Below are 24834 nucleotides of genomic sequence, written 5' to 3'. Positions count from 1 at the left end.
CGAGAATATTTCTGCCCTATGTTTGCAGCTCTCATGGGGTCTTGGGAGAATCTGTCTCTCAGTCTGGGCTGGTGCTCCGGGTGAGGGGAACCACATCTGGCTCATGTCTGTCCCTACTGCTCCCGACGACCCCCAGTGCTCAGCTGAGGGTCTTGTCCAGTTCGCACTTAATGAATGAGCAAATGAATGGTTCGACGTTGGCAGTGACCCTTTTTCCCTCCATAGGCTCTGCAGAACATTGCTGCTATCAGCCTGGCCATCAACTACCCAAACAAGGCAACCCGCCTCTGGAATGTCGAGTGTTAGCCCTTGCTATGGTGTGCATGGAACTGGCCCATCTGTCCACAAGGACTTTAGAGCAGACATCTGAACTCATTCAGGAAAATGCCCGTGGTGTCCGTGCCGGCTTCTCTTGAGCTCCCACTTCCACTCCAAGTGGAATGCCAAACAGCCATGCCTCCAAGAACTTGCTTCGTCCCAAGCTAGCACCTGCACGCACTGCAGCATGTGAGAAAGAGCAGAGCACTGCAGAGCTATTCAGGAGGGCAGGTTGTTCACAGGGTCTGACCCTGTGGAAGCCACAGCCCAGGAAGAGCTGAAAGGAGCTTCTCTGGAAAGGGTTCTGTCTCCGTGGAGTGGAGCTGCCTGCGCTAACCCTTCACGTGAAGATAGAGTCAGCCCAGAGCTGCCCTCTCAGCAGGACCTGCAGCAGCAGCGGCCTGGCCTGGGAGCCCTTCCTTTGCTCTTGCTTCTTGAGACTGGGCAGTCCACATCAAAGCTGGTGAGAGCTCGTCCTGGCCACCTGCTGGCCCCCAGGAATGCACATGGCCGTCCCACAGAAGTCCTCGGTGAGAACAAGTGCCCTTGGTCACAGCCAGTGGGCCGTCCGTGTGCATTGCTCCTGCTCTGACTCCCAGCACGTCTGCGTTTAGTTGTTTTCACATATTTCAGTTTCTACCTGACGTTTTTAGAACAGAACCACATGACTCCCCCGCGAGGCCTCAAGGGGTGCCCAATGGAACGGTCATTTGGGGGAGACGCTGTTCGCGTGAAAGCTTCTGTACTTGAAGACTTGAAATGTTATCAGACGAGATCTTATTTTAGAAGTAAAAAAAAAAAAACAAAAAAAAAACAAACACCAAAAAACAAAGAATATATGATGATTTTATTTCTTCTCCGTGGTCACGGTAACCCGTCGCATCCACCTCTGGGACTCTGCGTGCTTGCTTGGCTGTCACTGGTCTGGCAAGAATGCTGTTTTCCATTCTTTTTATGGTCGCAGTCTTGCCCTGGAGTGCTGGTGATGACGCTCCTTCCAAAGCCGTGCTTCGCAGTGTGAGGCTGGGCTGGCACGTGGGACTCGTCGGCGCGAAGAGCGCCTCGGCAGCTGCCATTTCAGGACGCCGTCTGGGCCTGAGCACGTCCCCCGACGCGGGGCGCATGGAGGGCTCCTCACAGCCAGGGCCAAGCTGAGCAGGTCAGCACCGGCATGTGACCGCTGGCTGCAGGGGTCTGGGTTGGAAGGGCCCGAGACTGCAGGTCCCAGGAGGGTCTTCCTGCAGAAGCACTCTTGCCTTCTGGTTCAGGAGGCTGAGCGGCAGCAGCCTCCTGCAGCCCTAGAGCTCAGTTCTCAGTCAAGCCCCCAGGGTGCACGAGGAGCCATTCTATGAGGGACCATTCAAAGGGGACAGGGGGCAGGTCCTGGAACTTGGTGACCCAAGGCCCATTGCCCTGACATCAACAAGGCCCAAGGCCCTGGGCCCGGTCCGGTCCCCCGTGGTGTTGGGAAGCAAGCAGGCTGGTACTGTGGCGTGGTAGAAACCCGTTCTCACCTTCCGCTCTGCCTGCACCCCCAGAGAAGGCCCCACTCCGTGCCACCCAGACCCAGGTAGGTCTCGCAGTGCAGAGGGAGGTCACAGAGCAGGTGTCGGGGCCCCGACTCTGACCGGGGTGGGGGGGCGGCCTGGAAGACAGCACAGTGCACTCACCCCTTTACCTTGCTGCCATCCACAGCCCTGATGGCCCGGACTGACTGACCCAGGCAAGACAGACAGGCAGGGCAGGGTCACGCCTCTGGGGGCCGTCACCACCAACTTTGCTCTCCGTCCTCGGGAGGCCGAAGTGTAAATAAACGCCAGCCTCGGCCCGCTGCTGTCTGTCCTCGCCCTGGCTGTTCTGGTCTCTCTGCCCACTTTGCATAGAGCGAGCCCAGGTTCTGCTTCGCACGCAGCTGCCGCTCTCTCCTGCTCGCCCCACCGGCCCGGCCGCCTTGCATCCCACCCGGTCGCCACCAAGGAGCCGACGCCTCCGAGACCAGCCTCCCTTTGAGCCTTCTCCGAGGCAGAGTTGCCAGGCAGGAGCTAAAACCGACGAGAATAAAGGTGTCGTGAAAACATGTGCCTGATCCATAAAGAGATTCTGACCCAAACCGTATATATTGTACAAATGGACACTGTTCCTAATGGGAGGGGTGACTTATTTTCATCATCGTTTTTAATTTGTTTTCTTACGGGTTTACGATTTTGAATTTTTCCTATTTGTTTGAAAGAAAGAATTTTGATTATATCAAGCTGAGTGAGTTCAGCCTGTAAAAAGGATGTTAAGTTGTGGGTAAAATATGCAAATGAAGAGAAATATATTGTACAAATTCTATACAAAAAAGTCCAACTGTGTGTGGGGTTTTTTTCCTCCCCTCCCCTCCCCCCTCCCCCCTCCTCCCCTCCCCTCTCCCCTCTCCCCTCCCCTTTCCTCCCCTCCCCTCTCCCCTCTCCCCTCCTCCCCTCCCCTCTCCCCTCCCCCTCCTCCCCTCCCCTCTCCCTCTCCCCTCCCCCTCCTCCCCTCCCCTCTCCCCTCTCCCCTCCCCTCTCCCCCTCCCCTCCCCTCTCCTTCCCTCCCCTCCCCTCTCCTCCCCTCCCCTCCCCTCTCCCCTCTCCCCTCCCCTCTCCTCCCCTCCCCTCCCCTCTCCTCCCCTCCCCTCCCCTCCAAGCCCAAAGGGATGGAATCACTGGAATCTGGAGGACTCAGGGTTGGCAGGAACCAGAAGTGTCTCAGCTGGCCTGAGTCTGGACTGTAGCTGCGCAGGAAGCGGGCGGCCGAGGTTTATGTTCACCCTGCGTCGCTCCCGCACAGCTAGCTGCTGGGAGGTTTGCACCCACACGGGTGTCCCCCAGGTCAGCTACCCTGCGCGGCTCACGGGGAGGCAGGGCTCCAGTCACAGGGCCACCGCCCCTCCTGGCCTGCCTCTGTCTAAATGTGGGGCTGCCGTCTGCCTGTCTTTGGGTCTTGGCTTTCTCCTCCTTCAGTCTTGCCGGCGTCTCTGGTTTGGCACCCGCTGCTCTGCTCCCTCTTGGCCTTGTTCCTGGGGCTGAGGGCTGGCTTCTGCGAATTCGACATTTCGGTGGGGGCCGGCCTTCACGGACCTTCCAGGCCCATTTGCTCCAGCCGGAAGCGTCTGACACGTCTTCCCAGAGCCCCCACACTGCCTTCGAGGAGTCGGGGCAGTGGCTGGGACCCAGTGTCAGCCCTCACCAGCCCTGAGGCAGGAGTGAGGCTCAGCAGAACGGGGTGCCCCTGCGTGGCCCCCATCTTCTCTCTCTCCTTCCTCACCATGTTGCCTTTGCTCTCAGAAGTTGGTGCAGAGTCCACCCAAGCCCTGCCCTGCACTGCGGTGGGATGCGGAGCGCAGGAGCAGAGGTGCTGAAGGTCGTCCACTCACAGCGACGCCAGGGCAAACAGCTGGATGCCACAGGCATTGTGAAGTCGAGCCTTTTAAGAACAAAGGGAAACAACCAGCCCCACCCCTCCCGTGATCCAGACCTGGAGGCTGTGATGGGTCAGCTTTTGGTCACACAGGAAGGGGCAGAGCCAGACCAGCTCAGACCCGGTGCCCGGAAGCCACCACCACAGCACGTACCCGCCCATTCACCGAGCATGCGAATTCGTACAACAGAGCCCCCTGGTTACAAAGCCAGGCTCTCAAATTGAGTCTGGATGGAAATGTGGCCCTGTGTGCCTGTGGTGCACACACTCTCACCTGACGGCCCCTTCTTGCCCGTTCCCCTTCTCCCCTGACAACGGATCCCCTTCTTTTGCAGGCTGAGATACTTTAATCTCAGGAAAGGTAGGGCCTTCTGCTGACTCAGGACAGTCACGCCTGATATGTCCCCTCGTTTCTATTTGCTGGATGCTGACTGTCCCAAGACCTGCAGGTTGGTGCCTGTGTCCCCTAGTTCTGCAGAGAGTTGAGCTAAAGTCTGCTGGGAGGTTTTGAGGAGGGGGGGTCCAGCCCCTGCTTGTTGCCTTTGGCTATGGCACTCCCACAGCTGCCTGGCCGCCAGGGGAAGCAGGAGGCTGTTGGAGCAGGAGGATGAGTCTGATTCCATAATTACATCATCTGGACAGTGAATGAGCCCTAGAGCTACCAGCCTCCAGACTGCGTGTGTTTACGTGTATGTGTGTGCACATGTGTGCGAGCAGGTGTGCCCAACTAGGTGTGTGTGCGTGTGTGAGAGAATATGTTGGGGAGTCTCCTACGGCTAGAAGCCTTACTGACCCAAATGCAAGCAACAATTTGGCTCTGAGAGGTTGAGAATGTGCGGTAGATCCATCTCGTTACGTTCACATGAACAGTGTATGGAAAAGTAAAGACGTGAAAATTCCTGGAGTCGGGCGGATCAAGCCACAGACGGCCACAGGTGTTACCGAGGTGCTCCTCTCCTTTCCAGGGACTCTGGTGTGCTCGCTTTCCTTGTGCTCACGACTTCCCACACTAACCTGGCCTGAAATAGGATCCATTCCTAGTAACCTTCCATGGGCCCTGGAGAAGGCCGCCTGTGTGGCCACAGAGTGTGCCTATGTGCACACAGGCAGATGGACCTCTTCAGTTGCAAGTTAAACCCACTCCAAATGAACTTAAAGAGAATTCACTGACAAACTTGAAAAGCCCGTGAGTTGCATCTGGTTCCCCACCCACCTTCCCCGCCCCTCCGCCCCTCACTCCGGGTTCTGTTTCCCTCTGGGGCTTTCGCAGTTGAGGGGGTCAGCCTGACTGCTGCCCACTACACAGTCCCAGGGGAGAGAGCCTCGCTGTCTGCTCATGCGAGTGGTTAACTGATGCTTGCCAGCCGTGACTTTGCTTCATGTTTCAAAAACTTGAGAGACCCGTGAGTTCGCAGGTTGTCCTTCCAGATCCGCTGAGCATCACAGCATCCGTGACGACTGGGCAGAAGCTCTGCCTGGGGGGTCCCTTTGCCCGCTGTGTGACCCTCAGCTGCCCTTTGGGTGAGATGCCCCAACGTGCCCATCAGCAAGTACGGAAATTTACCGTACCGAAGTGGAGAGAAACATCCAAAAGCAACGGATTTGAACCCAAAAGGTTGGATAGAAAAGAATGAGTATAAGTATTCAGGTGGATGCAGACAGGAACTTGGGGCATGTAGTATGAGGCAATATAATTCAACACAAAAAAAACGTCCCTGGACCAGCAGTTTTGTGTGTCAATATTGTCTGTGGGTAAAGACTATAATGTGTCATAAAAAACATGTCTTTGCACCAAATCCCACAGGCAATCACACGAGGCAAATTGCTAGAAGCGAGTGCAGAACTGGGCAGATCCAGGGGTAATGGGCCGGCATCTTTCTCGACTCCCAGCAGGCTGTGTGAAAAACACGAGGCCTCCGTGACAGAGCTCCTGTCCGAGACTGGCTGTGGAGGGGGGTGGTCCTGGGGCGTGCGTCAGGCGGATCAAGCCACAGACGGCTGTAGGTGTTACCACGGTGCTCCTCTCCTTTCCAGGGACTCTGGCATGCTCATTTCCTCAGGCCCTCAGCCTGCCGCCTGTTCCCGAGGGTCCCTACTCAGTGGCAAAGCCATGCCGTGCTGATGGTGGCCCTGCGCTCCCTCTGCCCTCAGGCTGCATGTGGACCTGGGCCTTTTCCCCCCTCCCCACGTCACAGTCAGGCTTGTCAGACGGGAACAGCTGCAGGTGGCTGGCTAGCCCTGGTCATCAGTCAAGGGGCTCCCATCTGGAAGGAAGGGCCTTCCAGGACAGGTGTGCCCTTCAGGATCAGAGGGGGTAGCAACGGCCTTTCCCACTGTGTAAAGGCCCCAGCCCCAGGCCCAAGTCGTCGCTTGTCTGCGGTTCTTCCCAGACTTATGGCCAGCAGGAATGCCCAGTTCCTACAGGGACCCCCTCCACTGACAGGCTGGCCAACCACAGCACAGCCACCCGCCCTCTGGACAAGACAGCCTCCCAGCAGTTAGCGACAGCCATCTGCTTGTGTGCACATATGCACACTCTGTACCCACACAGAAGGCCTTCTCCAGGGCCCGTGCAAGGTTACTAGGAATGGATCCTATTTCAAGCCATCGGATTAGATTTGATGGATGTTGCATCTCTTCCCATGTAAGCTTTTTGAGGGAACTTGACCCCATCCCTAGCCCTGCTGGAAGGTTAAGCAAATCACCATCCCTTACAGCCGCACAGGTGATCGGACCACGAGTGAACATCTGGCTCAAGCCACACACACAGTGGGGTGAGCCCGGGATGTAGGGAGTTCTGTACAAGTGGACTCCTGGTCATGCCGAGCTTGAGCAGGAAACTACTCTGCGGAGCGAGGGAGTCGCAGCCCTAGAGTAGCTCCTGGTGCTTGTGTCTTCCTCTGAGTCCAGCTATTGGTCCTGCAGTTTGTTTCTGCGAGATCCCCTGCTTTTTACTTGAGTTTATGCGAATGGCTTTCTTAATATTTTAGGAAGCAGAAATTGGAGGGTGGAAATAATCTGAATTTAGATAGTGAGGGTGACTGTTATAACCCTGTGACCATAAAACTACTGAATTGTGCTTCACTTTGAAATGGTGGATTGTATGTGATATGAATTATAAAAAAAATTAATGCAGAAATGATATGCCACAAAACCAGATGTCAGTAAGAAAAGGTTTAGAAATTCTAATGAGAATAAGAGAAGGGAAGGGAACTATCCTAGGGCTTTGGTGAAAACAGAGAATCCAAAATGCAATTGCACACTATTTTGCAGCTAATGACAGTGGAAAGTATAAAAATTGTGTGTGGAGAGGGGGCGGTCAAAGTTTTATTCAAGTAAAATCCTAACTCTAAGTGCATTTTTATTAATATAAAGAGGCAAAAGAACCAAGCACTCATGTCAAGAAGTTAGGAATAAAAAAAATAAACGTAGGCAAGGTAACAGAAAGGAATCGAGATTAAAAATAAAACAATGAGTTAGAAAAAAGAAAAAAGTTGGTAAACGTGGGTCCTAGGGATATCAGTCTCAAGGATGACGGGTGCACCATCCTTCCTACAAGCAGCCACCCCAGCCCTGTGTCTGCTGAGAGAGCTGGCCCCCGGCTGCTCCTCAGAGAAAGGGAGCCTCTGATGAGGACGGGAGCGAGGCCCCGACCGAGGCAGGCCCACGGGCAGCCAGACATGAAGAGTTCTGCCCACCAGGCCGTGGCTGTTAGCATGACAGCAGAGATACACGAACAACTTTGTACAAAGGTTAGAACTACGGCAGAGGGGAGGAGAGCTTGTAAGCACATTAGATTCTATTTGAAAAACAAAATAATGAAGTTTGATTTCTGCCTCATACTGTACGTCAGCATAAATTCCAGAGAAAGAACTGTAACTGGCCAAGAAGCCCATGAAAAAATGTGCAATGTTACTTGTAGTTAAAATTTACATCAAACAATTGTTTTATCCACAAGAGTGGCGGAAACTAGAAAACTCTCTCACGTTGTTGGTGGGTGTGCCACGAGGCGCAGCCTTCCTGGAGGTAGGATCTACCCAAATGCTGAACGCATTTATTCTTGGCAATTTCACATACCGGAATCTGTCCTGCAGAAACTTTAGGACGTGTGCACCAACACGTCTCACAATGTTAGTGCAGCTTGTGAGTGAGAGCAAAACAGGAAAAGACCAAACTATCCACTTGTGGAGAATCATATAAATGAGCTACGGCTCGTTTTCAGATACACCAAATTCCCAAAGCAGCACTTTTTTTAGATTTCCAGTGAGGAAACCTCCCTCTCTGTCCTCTGTCCCCTTTTTCTGTCTCGGTCTCAGTCTCTCTCACATACACTGTCCCCTCACCACAGCGGCCACTGTACCCACATGCTGGAGGGCAGACACAGGTGGGGCGTCTACACTGAAGGTGCTGGGTGGACAGCGAGGTGCATCCTGGGCGCCCCCGCAGCCCGCACTCGTCTTTCTCTGTCTTCTGCTCTCCAGTCTGCTACCGTGGAGCAGACGTGACCAGCTGTAGTGACCTGAGATGTGCTTGCCACTATCGGCCACTGGAATCCCGTCCTTGAAGAGTTTCCTTGGGCTCTAAAATCATGCCATCCCTGATCAGAGAGCAGAAGAAAACAGCCATCTGAGGACGTAGAATCAAGGAAAGGCAAGCTGGGGTTAGGAAGCAAAAAGCTCAGGACAACAGAGTAGAGTCCATGACCTGTTGTAGGAACTCAATCGTGGGTCAGAGGTCAGCAAAGATTACTGGCCCAATAAACAGCCAGGAACTTAGGGTAGGAAAAAAATAGTTCAGCACAATTTTCCTCAGTTTTAAACTGTATCACAAAAAAATATATATCAGAAACCCCATAATATGTCTTGTTCTTTTTCACCTTTGCCATGCATACCTACTATTACTGTCCCTGTTTCTGGCCAATAGAAGCCTGGAAAGGTCAGGGCCTAGAACACAGATGTAAGGAGGAAGGTTTGGGGCATCTTTGCTTTGGGCAAGTTACCAGTACATGAGCAAAAGCTTAGGAATTTTTCTCCTGTAAGTGCAAATAGAAGAAAGAAGCCTTTATTTAGAACCAGGCATACCCTGGAATCTGCAAGAAGCTGCTCCAAACCATAAGAGACTCTTAACCATAGGAAACAAACCGAGGGTTGCTGGAGGGGAGGTGGGGGGCGGATGGGGTAACTGGGTGATGGACATTAAAGAGGGCACGTGATGGGGGCGCCTGGGTGGCTCAGTCGTTAAGCGTCTGCCTTCGGCTCGGGTCGTGATCCCGGGGTCCTGGGATCGAGTCCCGCATCGGGCTCCCTGCTCCGCGGGGAGCCTGCTTCTCCCTCTCCCAGTCCAACTCCCTGCTTGTGTTCCCTCTCTTGCTGTCTCTCTCTCTGTCAAAAAATAAATAAAATCTTAAAAAAAAAATTCTAAAAGAAAAAAGGAGGGCGCGTGATGGAATGAGCACTGGGTGTTATATGCAACTGATGAATTACAAACTCTACATCCGAAACTAATGATAACACTATATGTTAACTAACTGAATTTAAATAAAATAAGTTAAAAAAGAAGCTGGTAGGAAGATATATAAAAAAATGACCATTTTTATGGAATGTTGGCAAAATCCAAATTTAATACAAAGGGATATTCTCATTTTTCTGTTTCAAAGCCCTGAATGTAAAGAAAAGCAAGAGCATGACAAACCTGGAATGTAGTTTTGCAAAGTGTTAAAAAAAATTACTAATTTGGGGGGAATGCAACACGTTTCAGCCAAGAACCCATGATTGAAATTCTCCAGTAAGTCCCTCCCAGCTGAAAAAATATTAATCATTTTTTCAAGGTCTACTTGTGTGGGTACAGCAGTTTTGAAGCAGGTAAGGACCATTTTTCTTCCCTGAATCCTCATACAAATGGGTTCCCTGGGGCACCCTCTAAGCAAGAGATGAAGGTTATTCTCAGTTGGTTAAACTAAGTGGAGCTTCGTGGGGAAAACGGGGTCTATAAATTACTGAGAGCAGAGGTACAGTGAATAGACACAGGGTAACAAAGCTCTCCTGCCGGTCAGAGAGGGGCAGCGTTCAGGGCAGCCTTTCCTTGTGCCTGAAACGTCTGCCTTGCAGAACCCAGTTCAGCTACACGCCCCCACACACCCCGCTCTATGATTTCCTGTCTGGCCAATACCCGGTCACACTGACACGTGTAGCTCACAAGGACACAGCTGTGATCATCGTCCGGGAGCATTCCCGATCCCCCTGCCCCCGGTCTGACCCAGCCTGCACACCCCAGTCCTCCTGACCGTCCCCTGTAGTGACACAGCCTTGATCATCATCCGGGAGCATTCCCGGTCCCCCTGCCCTGCTCTGGCCAACCCTGCACACCCCAGTCCTCCTGACCATCCCCTGCAGTGGCACTTGTCGCATCATGCTGTCATGTGTTGTTTCTCGGTCTGCCCTTCCTGTCGGAGTAGGTCTCTCTCACAGCTGCCTGGCTGGATGACAGGTAGATGAATGGTTTCGGGATCTTTTCTCCTGGGATAGCAGGTACCCTACAAAACCCTGATGGGCAGGGTGAGTCTCTGTCCCTCTGTGTGCCCCCAGCCTCGGTGGAGCATAGTGCCCAGGACTAGGGATTTGAGAGTCTTCCTAGATGAAGTTTGTTCTATGAAGGTGGATTCCTTCTGATATCATTATGTAACCACATAACGTGGCCGTCCCTGTGAGACAGAAAGCGTGCCACTGCATTGTGTTCTACTTGCATACTGTGGCTAACAGAGTCAACACACGCTCACACTCACACGTTCACACTTGCACCTCCGTTTCTGAGCATCACGACCATGTAAACTACAGTGAATTCCCATTGGGCTGCAGGTATGTAGATGTGCCATTAAAGGTAGAAATAGAGGACGGTGGATATGGAGTTCTGGCTAAAATGATGGAAGTCCTTGCCTACGCGGGTAAAGAAATTAGTTTTTCCCCAGAAAACACTACGTTCTGCTCAAAGGAGTGACATGATAATATTACGTTTAGAACGGGGATCGGCACAGACTTTTCTGTAAAATCTTCTGTAAGGATTTTCTGTTAGGCGTTGCAATCCACGTGGTCTCCTGGCAGTGACTCCACTCTTGCATTGGGGCTTGAAAGCAGCCACAGACCGTCCATAACTAATGTTCCAGCCGCACTTTATTTACAGAATACAGGGGGAGGCCACATTTGGCCCATGGGTGGCAGTTTCCCACACCCCAGGTTTGCAACCTGATGGACGATGGGGGAAGGGGCTCTTATTTTAAAATGGCAGCGTGGGCATACACTGGGATCTATCCTGCCTGACCCCGGCCCTTAAACCTGAAAGGAAAGATGATAGCAAGACTGACTAACCATTAAGGCCTCAGGAATTCCCCCGCATTTCTCTGTATGCCTCGAGCTTCCCACAAGATGGTTGTCTGTGGTTGAAGTACATGTAGGTATTGTTTGGCTGAGTATGTCCCCATTGCCTGGTGGGTATATCTTGCAGGTTATATACCATGCAGATGATCATCTTGTCCAGGCCAAGACCGTGAGCACATTTATAGTTCTCATGAGTCAGGAGAGGACCTAGCACGTGTGGGCTTCAGGACGAGTTTGATTCAGCCCTCAGCAATGTTTTTGAGCCCCTGGCTCCCTGGGCCCTCTGTGGTGCTGCCACTGGCCTGGCCTAGGCCACTTCTGCAGTCGTGATGGAAAAGCCCCTGTACTGGGCAGTCCACCCCATGCTTTGCTCTGCAGGCCGAGACCTGAGTTTCCTGCCACCTCACTGGCTGGGACCAGGTCACGTGCCCATGGATGAGCCAATCCCTGGGGCCAGGGAGTGGGGCCGTGGAGATTGGCACAGGTTGTTAGGTCCTCTGTTGTAATGATTTTTCTAACTGCTGTGGTGGCAACATCTTCTGTACTGCATGTGTGGATAAAGCGAGTATTGATTTCTGTAGCGAGTGGGTCCAAGGTGCTGGCTTTATACCTAGCACCTCAGTCCCAGCACCTCAGTACTACTCTACTCTTCTGCAGAGACAATGGCTGAGAATGAGCAAAGTTGATGGAAACTGGTCTGGAATGCACAAGGTAGGGGTGTGTGTGTGCGGGGGGGGTGGTATGGGGATTGGGGATAATAGCTCTGGCCAACCTGTATCTCCAATTTACCTAGGTTCAAGAAGGTTTGAGGAATCCATGGTGTTTCACCATCAATAATTTTGCAGATGAAGAACATGCCTTTTGCATGGAGTATGGCAAGACTTGTTCAAAGTATTTTCTAGTTGGTACAGAAGTCGGGGAGAACAGCACCCCCATCTGCTAGGGTAGGCGTGAGAGGCTGAGTGCTCTCAAGAAGGTGTCTGGCTGTCGCAGGGCTCACTGTGAGCCTGCGCACAGGACTGACGAGGACAGTGAAAGGTTTTGTTCTAAGGATGGAGTATTGGAAGAATGTGGCGCACCTTGCAATCCTGGGAGGAGCACAGATCTGGAGTCCGCTGTGGAGTGACTTCGTGAGAGGGGTGGTGATCTGCAGCATCCGGCTAAGGAGATGCCTGTCCTTTATTAAGTTGTGGGTGTGGTTTCTGTGCCTTTGTCCTAACGGCTGGGATTTCCAAGGAGTGGGATTTTTTTACGTCACTGTAACTGTTGGTCCCCCGGGAGTGGGCAGGTCCTGTTCTGTTGCTGAGAAGTGTGTCTCTAGCAGTTGGAGTGTGTATCACAAGCCTATAGGTAACTGGTGGGGTGGTTACAGTGGTTCGCGGGCTATTGTTACTGATGATTTTTTATGGGTGGATTCCATAGGATGAGATGTGAGATCTTATGGCTAGGGACCCTCATTAAGTGCCCGTAAAGAGTGCTTCTTCTGAGTTTAATAGTAGATATATTTTTATTACTTCTAATAGCCCTCTTTGTACTTGGTACCCCAATGAGCAGTGCATTACAGTGTTGCCTGCATTTCATCCGTATGTTGATGAGGATTTGGGTATGAAAAATGTTGGCAATGCCTCCACAAATGTACACTGGCACATCCAAATAATTATTAATAAAATTTTATTTTTGACAACAAAATAGGAAGTATCCTCCTGTGATTCTTAGTGTAAACCAGGGGAGGGGGCCCCCTTTTGGTACTGGTAATGAGTACTGTAGTCCTTCCTAGGGAACATTATCAGACTCTATTGGGAACTTGGTCTTTGTTATTGTGGAAGAATCAGGAGTCGACAAATTATTTGTCTCCTGTTTCATTTTCCATGAACATTTCCACAATATTTGGTATCACACCTCTAACCCTAATCCTAGTCCAAATTTGGCACCTACTGGCCCTTCTCTGCAAAGGGTATGTTTGAGTCAAGAAAACAAGCAGCTTCTAGGTGACTGGGAGACTCTAGGATCAGAATGCTGTCGGTAGGCAGTTACTGTGACCTTAGATTCTGAACAAGCTCCTGACACCCAGACTAAATGGATTTCAGATTTAGAAACTTCAGATAGAAATTTTGTGTCCATGATGACAACTGAAGAGCATGTAATCCCTAAACATAACCTTAACCCCTAACTTTAATCCTAAAACCTATTGTGACCTATTAGATTTGAACTTTGGAAGTATGACCTTTCACCTTTGATTTTCTTTTTCAAGATTGTTCTGGCTCTCTTGTGGTCCCTTGAAATTCCATATGACTGTTAGGATTAGCTTGTGCATTTCTTCCCAAAGGCCTTTGTGAATTTTCTTGGGAACACAGTGAATTTCCACATCGCCTTGTGTTCTACTGCCATCTTATCAATAGCATGTCTTTTCATCACCATGGGGTGTCTTCAGAATTATTTAGGTTTCCCTTACTTTCTTTCAGCAATGTTTGTAACTTTCAGTGTACAAGATGTGCACCTTGATTACATCTATTCCTAAATATTTGGTTAATATTGATGTTCACTAAAATGGAATTGTTTTCTTAAATTCCTTTTTGGATGATTCATTGCTAGTGTATACAAATAAGAGAAATTTTTGTGTATTGATATTTTGTCCTGTAACTGTGCTGAATTAGGTAACTGGCTGTAATCATTTTTTGTTGATTCTTTCGGAAGCTCTATATAAGATGATGTCATCCCTGGTCTCTGAATAGACAGAGTTCTAGTGTTTCCTTTCACATGTGGATGCCTTCTTTCTTGGCTTATCCTTCTGGGTAGAACTTTCAGTACAATATTGAGCAACAGGTGAAAACCAGCATCCTGCCCTTGTTCCTGATTTCAGAGTAGAGCTGTCCATCTTCAGACTTAAGCATGGTGTTTGTTGGAGATTTAATGAGAAAATTACCTTATTCCTGCTTTCATGAGTATTTATATCAGCAACAGACATTGGACTTTGGTTAGAACATTTTCTGCATCAATTAGTATGACCACTTGTTTTTATTTAAGAATTCATTGTGCTCTATAACACTGCTTGTTTCACTCTATTGAATAACTTTGAGGTGTTTGTGCAGAGCCACTTGCTTAGGGTGCACAGTCTATTTATGAGCTTTTGGTTTTGCAATTCTTCTGATCTGGTTCTTACATCTATTTTAAGAAAGGTACAGGAATGTATTTTGCTGATTTTGTGGGGTTGGTAATAGTGGTTAGGGCTAGGGTTAGGAGTTGGGGATTAGGGTTAGGGTTAGGTTCTCCCTGTCCTCTGCTGCACAGAACCCATTCTCCTCTGGTAACTAGAGTGATATTTTCAGAACATAACCTTTGGGCCTCTCTGTGGTCTGCTCCCCTCCTGCCCGTCCTCTCCAGCCTCACCTCTTCCACCATAGCCACCCTTCTGTGGGCCACCCAAGTGTGTGGTCGTCCCACATGTACCCTGGGCCTGACTACAAGCCTTTGCTTTTGCTCTGCCCTCTGCCAGGATCACTCTTCTATCCCCTGCTTCATATCTGGCTTGTTCCCCCATTGGCTGGGTCTGGACTTGCCCTCTGGTGACCTGACTCATGTTGAGTGTGCTTATCCCCTATTTAAATGTAGTGCGCGGCTTCCCTGTGTGAGCGATTTACTAACCTGCCGTGTGTGGGGCAGGCCCAGGGAAGTAGCCTTAGCACATACGCAAAAACATCAGTCTCAGAGGGGCTCAGCACACTTGCTGATAATGGGGGAGCTGCTGTCCTCACAGGGGGGAGCAGGTAGTACCCTTAAAGGGGGACCAGCCATGGGATGTGGTCAGACAAGACTTTGAACCTTTTGGGGCCGGGGAGATGTAGACCTGGACCTGGAAGCTTACACCCTTGGATTCGAGCCTGGGGCCTAAGCAAGCCCCCTCTTCTTCCTGGTGTCGTCTTTTGCCTTCCCTGTCCATGGGCTGGACCTGATTCCTGATGTGGCAGAGTTTGAGGGTGACCCCTCCTAGGAATACCAGTGGCTTACTGAGCACCTTGTCAGCAGGATGCCCAGCAGCCTTCCAGGGAGGACCCTACAGGAAGTGGAGACAGGTCTGTGGGGGCCAGCGGCAGCCCACTCAAAGCAAAGTGGGACAGGTGGCCGGCCCTGCTGATTCTACCCAGTCTGTAAGACATAGAAATGAGGGCTGTGCCCAAAGGTGCTTCCCTCCTGGAAGGTGGGGATGGGATCTGCAGGGGGTGCGGCCAGTGGAGGGCACCTGCAGGGTTTGCCCAGGAGTTCAGCACAGGGGCAGTGTTCCTGGCTCCAGCATGCTGACTGTGGGGCTGCATGGGTTTCCAGCCTCCAAAGCCTCAGGATCCCCTTTGGAAGATGGGGTGCTGATGGCCCCCATCTCTGGGAGCAGACATTAGGGAGGTCCTGCTGGCAGATTCACTCAAGAAGGTCAGGAGGTGGCTGTTGCTTAAAGCAGCCCGGGGCCCACCCCCTTGAAGAAGGTGCACATGTCCATGGCCCCCATCTCGGGTCCTGCTGCCAGCCTCTGGCAGTGACCCTCTTCCTGCCCTGTCCACTGCCCCTGTGGATATGTGGTCTTCCTGGAGCTGTTCCTGCAGACGGCAGAGAAGCACTTCATGGTGGGGCACGGGGTCACCTACTAGGTTTTCACCAATCAGCCGGCTGCCCGGCCCCGTGTGCCCCTCCAGGGAGGCCGGAGGGTGGTGGTCCTCATGGTGGACACAGGGTCATTTACTATGTCTTCACCAACCAGCTGGTTGCTGTACCCCGTGGGCCACTCTGGGAGGGCCGGAGGGTGTTGGTTGTCGAGGTCTGCGGCGTCCTGCTCTGGCAGGATGTGTCCATGCGGCACATAGCGATGATCAGCCGCTTCTGTGAGCAGCGCTTCCTCTGACGTGGAAGACCTGGTGTGCGTGGACGTGGATGCAGGAATGAAGTTCTGGGACCATGTGGGCATGGAGATCCAGCCTCCCCTCTTTGGCACCCCACACCCCGGTTTCTACTGGGCAGCCCATGAGGACTTTAGCTACGCGCGCTGGCCACAGTCCCAGACCCACATCCCCAGGGACCAGGGCAACTTTTACTACATGGGGGCCTTTTTTCAGGATTTGGTGGTGGAGTTTCCCCGACTGACCTCGGCCTGTCACCAGGCGATGGTGGTCAACTGGGCCAATGGGATTGAGGCCGTGTGGCCCGATAAGAGCCACCTGAACGGGTACCTGCTGGACCACAGGCCCACCAAGGTGCTGTCCCCGGCGGAGCTGTGGGACCCACGGTATTGGGCTGTCCCCTGAAGGACCTGTGGGACCCGCGGCTGCTGGGCTGGCCTCTGTCATGAAGAAGCCGAGATTCGGGCCAAGCCCAAGAATCACCAGGACACACAGAACTCATGGGGGGGCTGCCCCCAGAGGCCATGCAGGACCCGCCGCTGCTGGGCTGTCCCCTGGAGGATCTGCGGGACCCGAGGCTGCTGGGCTGGCCCCCCCATCATTCCCTGGGTCATGAAGAAGCTGAGATTTGTGGCTGTGCCCAAGAGTCACCAGGACATCTGGAAGTCACAAGGGGCTGCCCCCGTCTCCATCAGGGGGTGCTGCCTTGAGCGGAGCTGTCAGAGCAGATTCCTACTTCTGTCCCCTTGAGGGAAACTGTGGAGCCCAGCACTGCTTGCACGGGCACGCCAATGCCCCAGGCACCCCTGTGCACAGGAGGCCTGCCTGGGGGCACACGTTCCTCTCCTTGTGGTCACTACATTTTGATCATTTCTGGGTTCTTTGCAGCTGTGAACGGCTCCAGTTTTATGTCAGATGTTTTTCTGTGTCAATGCTGAGCAACCATCTTTAAAAAGAACAATTGAGGGAAAAGGTTTTCTCCGTGGTTCTAAACAGACATTGCCTGTTGGGGCTGGGAGCAGCCCTGTAGCAGCCATGGAGCCAGAACAGGCGCTGGCCGGGTCTTCCCTCCCAGTCCTTACACCTCACCACAGCCATGGGGCTTCAGGGTCGGGGTGCGCCGAGCCACCTCTCAGACCCCCCAGTGCCCTCACCACCAGAGGCCTTGGCCGTGGCCACTAGCTCGGCCTCCAGGAGCGTGGAGCCCTCTGGGCTATATAAGGTTCCTGCCTTGGTTTTAAATGGCTATTTCTGGGCGCCTGGGTGGCTCAGTTGGTTAAGCGACGGCCTTTGGCTCAGGTCATGATCCTGGAGTCCCAGGATCGAGTCCCACATCGGGCTCCCTGCTCAGCAGGGTGTCTGCTTCTCCCTCTGACCCTCTTCCCTCTCGTGCTCTCTGTCTCTCATTCCCTCTCTCTCAAATAAATAAATAAAATCTTTAAAAAAAAATAAATGGCTATTTCTATGCTGGTGTTTGTGAAATGTGGGCACTCGCTCCGTCTGGATGCACGTCCCCTTGGGATTCCTCAGTGCCCACCAGTGGGTTTGCACTTGTGCACTTTCTCTGGACCAGCTGCCTGCACTGTGTCTTAGCAAGCACTTACTGAGCTCAGTCACCCAACAAGGGGCAGAGCGTGAGAGCGAGAACTAAGATACAGGCTCCCTGCTCCTGGGCCCTCCAGGGATTTGTGACGAGCCCGACGTCCTGACTCACTTCTTTTGTATTGTGGTGTAATGGACATACAGCTGATACCATGAGGCGCGTTTCAGTGGCAATAAGTATATTCCCTGTTCTGCACCGGCTACTTCCGGTCCATTGCCACAATGTTTTCATCATCCCCAACTGAACCTCTACCCACGAGACCCTAACCCCCCATTCCCTTTCCCCAGCCCCGGCACCCAGCAGCTCCTTCCACCTCTGTGATGGGAGTGCTCTCCATCCCTCACAAGTGGGGTCCTCCAGTGTCGGTCCTTTAGGGACTGGCTTATTTCACATGGCATAATGGCCTCAAGGTCTGTCCCTGTGAGCCTGAACCTGACCCCGCTTTTCCCCCAAAAGTGTGGCTCAGCCCTCTCCTGTCTGAGCCGAACCTCCTCAGTCCCCTCTGCTCCCCTCACCTTCCTCCTCAGCCTGAAGATGATCCCAGCCAGTCTGCAGCTCTGAAGACCTGTTCAGTCCGGATGCCAGGCACATACCCTGGGGGCCTCGGGCCTCACCTATACCCCATCTGTCCACGTCAGGTGCCTGCCCCCCTCCCCCAGCTGACCACCTGCACCTCCCACAGGTGTCCCCATCTCAGGAGAGGGAAACACCAAGTCCAGACCCTTGGAGTCCTCTGGGACTTCTTGCTTGCTACCAACTTTCCCAGCAGTGAAGTGGCTACTGGAGGACATTCAATGTCCAAAACATTTAAAGGCATACGTGAGTCTCTGCTGCCTAAGGCAATGGATAACAGTTGGGGCAAATAGAAACCAGGCAGAATCACCGGAAGAAAGGCTGAGGAATGAGGAGCTTTAGGGAAGAAGGGTCTGGAAGCTCTGACTGCCCCTACCTGAACTTCAGATGCTCCTCAGTTACTCCTGTGCCTCTGGTATCTTCCTGGAACCCTGACATGGCTGTTTTCAGACAGCTCGTCCAGCAGCACCCTCAGTTTCTGGGAGGTGTATTTGCTGGAATCCGCAGTGTGTCCTGCTGCCCCACCGGGATCGTTTTTTGAAGGTGCATCGTCCGGGCCATCTGAGGAGCCAAGACTGTGGGTCTGTGACCTGGAGGGATTCTGAGCAGAACTGGTGGGATGGGAGGGCTGCAAGGCCCAGAGGCAGGTTTCCCGAAAGCCGACTGGGGTCCCCGGCATCCTACCGTTTTTGAATCAAAGCTCTGAGATCTTTAAAATGCCAGCAATGTTACAGCATGGGCCAGAAAAGCAAATGTCCCTGTGCACCCAACCCCACCTAAACTATTGGCCATTTCTTGTCACTTGAGCTGAGGTCAAAGGATTGGGAGTCGGGGCTTGAGGAGGGTCCTGGGCCAGACTTTGTATTTGGGGGACAAAGGCCATCCAGACAAGCTTGTGCTGAGCCTGAGGAGGGGGTCTGTGTGGAGACCCCAGCTGCAGGCACTGCTGTCCACGGATGCCCCCTCAGCCTGCCCCAGTGCACCTGCTGCTGGGGGAGAGCCTATCCCCTCCTCTCTGCCTGAGGGCTCTCTCCTGCACCAGGTGCCTCCTCCCCTGCCGGCCACTGCCATCCTGCAGCCTGGGAGGGTGGCTACCCCGAGTTCCTCCAGCTGCTGGGGAAGCACCTGCCCCCTCCTCTCTGCCTGAGGGTTCTCTCCTGCATCAGGTGCACCTCCTCTCCTGCCAGTCACTGTCAGCCTAGAGCCTCGGAGGGTGGCTACCCTGACACCCTCCAGCCCTGGGGACAGAGCTGCTGTGGGTGAAATGCGGTCTCCCAGCAGGTCTGAGCACCAGGCCCACATAGTGCTCACTCTCCTCCTGCAGGCTCACTGTGCCACATCCTCCCTCAGTCTCCCTGGGCCCAAATCTTCCTCTGCTCGTGGACCATCCTTGACCCATGCTCCACACGCTGGGACTGGGAGCAGGTCGTCTGGACCTTCTGGACTCTCGCTTCCATGCCCGTGACATGGGTAGAGTCCGGCCTCACAGACTGCTCAGAGGAGACCCAGCACAGGAAGATGCAGGCCACTGCAAGGGAGATGCCAAGTGACCCCAGAGGGAGCACACAGTCCTTGCAAAAAGCACCGGGCTCACGGGACCCAGCGTGGGCTGTGGGCATCAGGCCAGGGGGCACAGGGAGTCCTGGTGGGGGTGGCCCTGGTGGGGAGGCCACAGAAGGGTCCCAGAAGAGGCAGGAGACAAGGAAGACGACAGGATAGAGCTTCCCAAGGAGGTTGATGGAAGGATCAGAGAATCGCAGAGACCCTTGGGAAAACTCAGAGGCCCTGGAGATGTTGGCTGAAACGTGTCATTTGGTCAGAAAAGTTGGGTCACAACATCCCAGTCGACACTGGATGATTTACTCTTTGTTGGTTCTAGGAATCAGTAGGTACCTGCCATTAGAACTCACATCGCATGAAGTCTAGGATATACTTACTTTTCATCACTTTTCAGGACTAGATTTTTCTAGAGGAAGTGCTAAGCATGGGTCTCTCCACTCTTTGTGCAACTGGCCGGTGTTTTCAGGAGCAGATTCCTGGTGCTCATCACCAGTGCTAGCCCTGAGGACTGCCCCCGTCACCTCCCACAGTGGACGTGACCATGTGGTTTGGGGGGTGCTCACTGATGAAGCCCCAGTGCTCAGTACACAGCAGGGACCCCAGATCCTCTGCTGAATGAGGGAGGAAGGAGGGAGGGAGGGAGGGGGAGGGAGGGGAGGGTTGGAGGTGGGGAATGAATGAGGGAGAGAATGAATGAGGGAGGGAGTAAAACCACAGAAGCTGGGTCCATAAGTCAGGAGTCCTTATTTGGGGTGAAGTCCGAGGGCATCACAGCCCGGGCCCTGGATGGTGGCTCAGGGCACGTCCATCTGTCCTCCCAGTGCTGACCTTCCTTCTGCTTGGACCCGCTGTCATCCTGGATCCTCTCCCCCTCCTCCTCAAACAATTCCCAATGTTCCCAGGGGCAGGGTGGCAGGAGGGGTGGGTCTTAGGAGGAGCTTCCCAGATCCTGTGCCCTGGATGACACCGGGACAGTAGCTGCAGGGCATTCTGTCATGAGAACTGGGACAGTGGATCCCATCCATCTCCTTGGGCATTAGTGTTGTTCCATTCCCTGCTCTCTCCAGCACCGCTGTGATGAACACTCCTGACAATACGTGTGTGAAAAACCGAGCCAGAGTTTCCGGGGCTGAGTCCGAGGCTGAGGATGGGTGCACCTGTGGCCTGGGATGGGTGCTGCTCACTGTTCTCCCAGACAGGGGTGCCTGTCACCCTTCTCTCCAGGGGACCTCTACTTCCTCACGTTCTCCCCAGGGCTGCTGGTCCACAGACCAGACACCTGCCAGTCTGAGGGTGACCAGCGCTGCCTCTCTAGGGTTTCCTTTGCCGGAGTCCTTCCCCAGGAGCTCCCGCATCTCTGACCCATATTCCCTGCGTGCCTATCCTTCCGCCTTGGACTTGCATGTGTTTGGTCTCCGTCCCTGTGGAACCCAGTGACTTGGAGCGTGGTTTGGACCAGAGTCAGGTGAACCCTTTATCTGGCCTTGGGTTGTGAGCAATGCTTTTGCCCTTTGTGGTGTGTCTTCCAGCTTTCTGCATTTCCCTGGTTTCTGTGTGGGTCTCAGGAGGAACCAGCCCTGTCCTGTCTGGGTTCAGGCTGTGGTGTCCCAGCAGGACCAGGGGTCTCGGCCCCGAGATTGTGCCCATAATTCCTAAAGTGGCCTCTAGGATTCCATCTGATGTGTCATCCATCGGGGATTTCAATATCAAATAAGGGAAATTTTATGACAAATAAACACAGAAGGAAACGAGTCCCCTTGAAAATAGGGGGGCAGACATAAAGGCCCCTATTGTGTGATTCCACTTACAGAAACATCAGGAATAGGTAAAGGAACAGAGAGAGAAAGCAGCTTAGCGGTTGCCGGGGTCTGGGCTGGGGGAGAAATGGGCAGGGAGGGCTTCTGGTTCGGGGACTCCTTTGGGGAATGAGATATTCTGCGGCAATGTTCTGGGGTGTGGTGGCACAGCGTTGGGCAGGTACTTAATGCTCAAGACGTGTTCAATTGAAAACAAGTAATTTTATTTAAAACAAATAATAAACAGTATATAGGACATGGAAGGATAAAATAACAGTTAATATGTACCAGAGAGAAAGAACACAGGGGGAGGGGATGAAACAATCGGGCGGGGTCTCGGGTTCCGGGGATGGAACTAAGGGTGATTGTACAAGGAGCTCTCCCTGCAGGGCTGTGGGCTCTGGATCTGCCTGTGGGAGCCCTGCAGGAGCAGGAGTAGGCGCAGGGCTCAGGATAGGGGCAGGGACAGGAGCAGGGGCAAGGGGAGGGACAGGGTCAGCAGTAGTGGCAGGTGCAGGATCCAGGGCAGGAGCAGGGACAGGATCTGGGTCAGGGGGAGGAACAGGACCACTGGCAGGGGCAGGGGAAGGGGCAGGGCTCAGGATAGGGGCAGGGACAGGGGCAAGGACAGAGGTAAGGGCAGGGGCAGTGGCAAGGAGAGGGACAGGGTCAGCAGCAGTGGCAGGTGCAGGATCCAGGGCAAGAGCAGGGACAGGATCTCGGTCAGGGGCAGGAACGGGACCCCTGGCAGGGGCAGGGGAAGGGCCAGCGGCTCTGGCAGGAGTACGGACAGGGGCAGGAGCAAGGGTAGGATCTGGGTCAGGGACAGTGGCTCTGGCAGCGGCAGGAGCAGGAACAGGGGCAGGGGCAGGAACAAGAGCACAGGCAGGGGCAGGGGCTGGGGTAGGGGCAGAGGCAGGGGTAAGGGAAGGGGCAGGAGCCAGGTCAGGATCTAGGTCCGAGGCAGGGGCAGGGGCTGGGGTGGGGGAAGGGGGAGTGGCAGGAACTGTAGCAGGGGCAGGGGCAGGGGCTGGGGCAGGAGCAGGTGCCAGTTCTTCCTGGACAGCGCCAGGCTCTCCGTGGGCAGGTGCCGGGTCACCTGCCGGCTCCTGGTCTCCTCCTGAAGTCACTGCAGGCACCAGCCCTCCCTCCAGATCGGTCTCTAGCTCCTCAGGTGGTGGAGCAGCTGTGAGAGGAGAAAAGCTCACCCCTGTGCTTACTCTCCGTGGGCCTTTGCAGAGACAGAGCCCAGCCCAGGGCCTCCCAGAGAAGCCACAGCCGGGAAGGAACCTTCACGGGGACGTCTCCCCAACTGCAGTCCACCCGCTGTGTGCTCTGTGCCCATTCGTTGCTCGTGGCCCCACACCAGCCTCTGGGAGCTCCTCCCTTGTGGGGCCGCACCGACCCGTCCCCACACACCACAAACACCCAGCCCCACCCTTCTCACCCTCGGCCTCGGCCTCCATGGGCTCTGGGTCCTGGACCACTGTCCAGTGGACGACCACCTGGGACGGTGGTCCGCGTGGTGTCGGAGGTCTTGCCTGGCAATCCCCAGCACCTGTTTCTTGGGATGACTTTGGGGTCACCCCCTCTGTCAGGGAGGAGGGCACGTCCGCCAGCTGCCTCTCTGTGTCCTCCGTGGCCTTCTGCAAAGACAGGGACCGGTAGCCGGCCCCAAGGCATCACAGCCCTGCCCGGCCATCCGCACTGTCCTCCTGCCCAGTCCCCCTGCTGCTCCCAGATCAGACACACACCTGTGCGTGCACAGCCCTGCACCCGGGATGCAGTGACCCATCCCTGCAGGGCTATCGGGATCAACCTTGGGCAGAAGGGGCAGCGCCCGCACACCCCATCCCACCAGCCAGCCTTGACCTTGAACATGACCTGCCCACTGGGTATCTGACCCCTCAACAGCCTGCTCCTGCTCGGGGTGGCCCCACCCCCATGACCCCTCTTTACACACACACTCACACACACACGCACACACTCACACACGCACACACTCACACACGCGCACACACACACACACACACACACACAGAGGGAGGGCACCTGGGGCTACACAGGTCATCAGAGTGAGTGGGGCTGGGTGGCCGGCTCTGGGCCTCCTGCTGTCACCTTTCTGTCCTTCCGACCAAATGGCCAGAGGCGGTGGGAAGCCCTGACATGAAATCCCCAGCGGGGGACAGCGTCCATAGGGCGCGCTTTCTTCCATCTGCAGCCTCGGGACCTTGGCAGGCAACACGTGAACATCTTGCCTTAATGATCTCCAATGAAATGAGCTGGGCAGGGGGCTGTCTGTGGAATGTGGGTGCCTGGTTACCGGGGTTCCAAATTCTGTTGGGCTCTGTTGTCAGGGAAGTGAGGTCACCACTGCCTGGGGTCCCCTTACCCAACTTCCTCCTCACACAAGAGCCCCCTGAGGGGCCCCCTCCCCCGCTGCGGAATGCTCACCCTCCCCCCATGCCCCATCCATACAGTGACACCCTCACAGCCCACCCACGGCCCCGGGAGGCCTGGGTGCAGCCGGTGTCCCTGCTGTGAGGACACAGAGCTGGGTTCAGACCGGACTCCTGCGCATGCCCAGGGCTATGACCCTGGACAGACCCCGTGCCTCTCAGGGCCTCCCCAGGCTCCCCATCTGCACATTGGGGTATTCTGGCTTCTACTTCTAGGGACGCCATTAGGGGTAGGACCTCTACACATGTTCCGTACCTGCCTTCACAGGAGGCTGGTGCATACTTGGCAATGCAAGGATGAGCCAAGGAGCTGGGCTTGGCATGGAACACAGCTCAGAGGGGCTTGGGTGTGCTCTGGGGTCCAGGCAAAGCCACCCCCCTCCTGCCTGTGTCCCAGCCCCCGTGGGAAGGTAGTAATGAACGGATTCTGACCTTGTCCTCTCACAACACAGACTTCCAGGGGCTCCCATTAGGGTTAGGCTCAGGTCCCAGGGCCTCGTCTATGCCCGTGTGCTGGGCAGTCCCCAGAGTGGCCCCTAATACCCCTGAATCCTGGTCACACATCCCTGTGGAATCCCCTCCCCTCCAGGGTGGATGGCCTATGTGACGGCGCTCTCCGGAATAGAATGGCACAAAATGCCGGGATGTCATTTCCAAGCTGGTGGAGGAAAGTCTATGACTTCTCCTGGTTCCCTCTGTCCTGTGTTCATTCTCTGTCTCCTTCTCTGTCTCTGTGTCTGTGTCTCTCCCAGGAGCAGGATCTGTGGGATCCATGGGCGATGTGAGAAACCTCAGCAGCCTCCCTTGTCCCCGTTTCCCTCTCCGGTCCTG

The 24834-nt window shown here is 54.2% G+C and overlaps 2 protein-coding genes and 1 pseudogene across 4 annotated transcripts in view; 2 read left to right on the top strand and 1 right to left on the bottom strand.

Moving 5' to 3' along the window:
* ZZEF1 (zinc finger ZZ-type and EF-hand domain containing 1) overlaps positions 1–2664 on the top strand; it is a 100740-nt gene extending 98076 nt beyond the window's left edge. For 2 of the 3 annotated variants that reach the window (XM_027624833.2, XM_027624832.2), the window contains exon 55: positions 226–2664. In XM_027624833.2, the coding sequence (XP_027480634.2) occupies positions 226–306 (81 nt within the window). In that variant the 3' untranslated portion in view covers positions 307–2664. The remainder of the gene's footprint in view (positions 1–225) is intronic. The other variant, XR_003525159.2, reaches the window with a different exon arrangement.
* A 6862-nt stretch (positions 2665–9526) lies between these two features.
* On the top strand, positions 9527–17936 carry LOC113939139 (annotated as a pseudogene).
* A 1598-nt stretch (positions 17937–19534) lies between these two features.
* Positions 19535–23764, bottom strand: LOC113912169 (skin secretory protein xP2-like). Its single transcript, XM_035724668.1, has 4 exons — positions 23663–23764; positions 22992–23190; positions 22162–22730; positions 19535–19678 (listed from the first exon to the last, which is right to left on the bottom strand). Exons 1-4 carry the CDS (start codon positions 23738–23740, stop codon positions 19535–19537), a joined length of 990 nt encoding a protein of 329 aa, XP_035580561.1. The 5' UTR covers positions 23741–23764.
* Between the last annotated feature and the right edge of the window lie 1070 nt (positions 23765–24834).

This window comes from Zalophus californianus, chromosome 16 (genome assembly GCF_009762305.2).
Source record: "Zalophus californianus isolate mZalCal1 chromosome 16, mZalCal1.pri.v2, whole genome shotgun sequence".
Lineage (NCBI taxonomy): Eukaryota > Metazoa > Chordata > Mammalia > Carnivora > Otariidae > Zalophus > Zalophus californianus.
The sequence above is the reverse complement of the archived record's forward strand: the minus strand, read 5'-3'. Positions and strand labels throughout refer to the sequence as shown.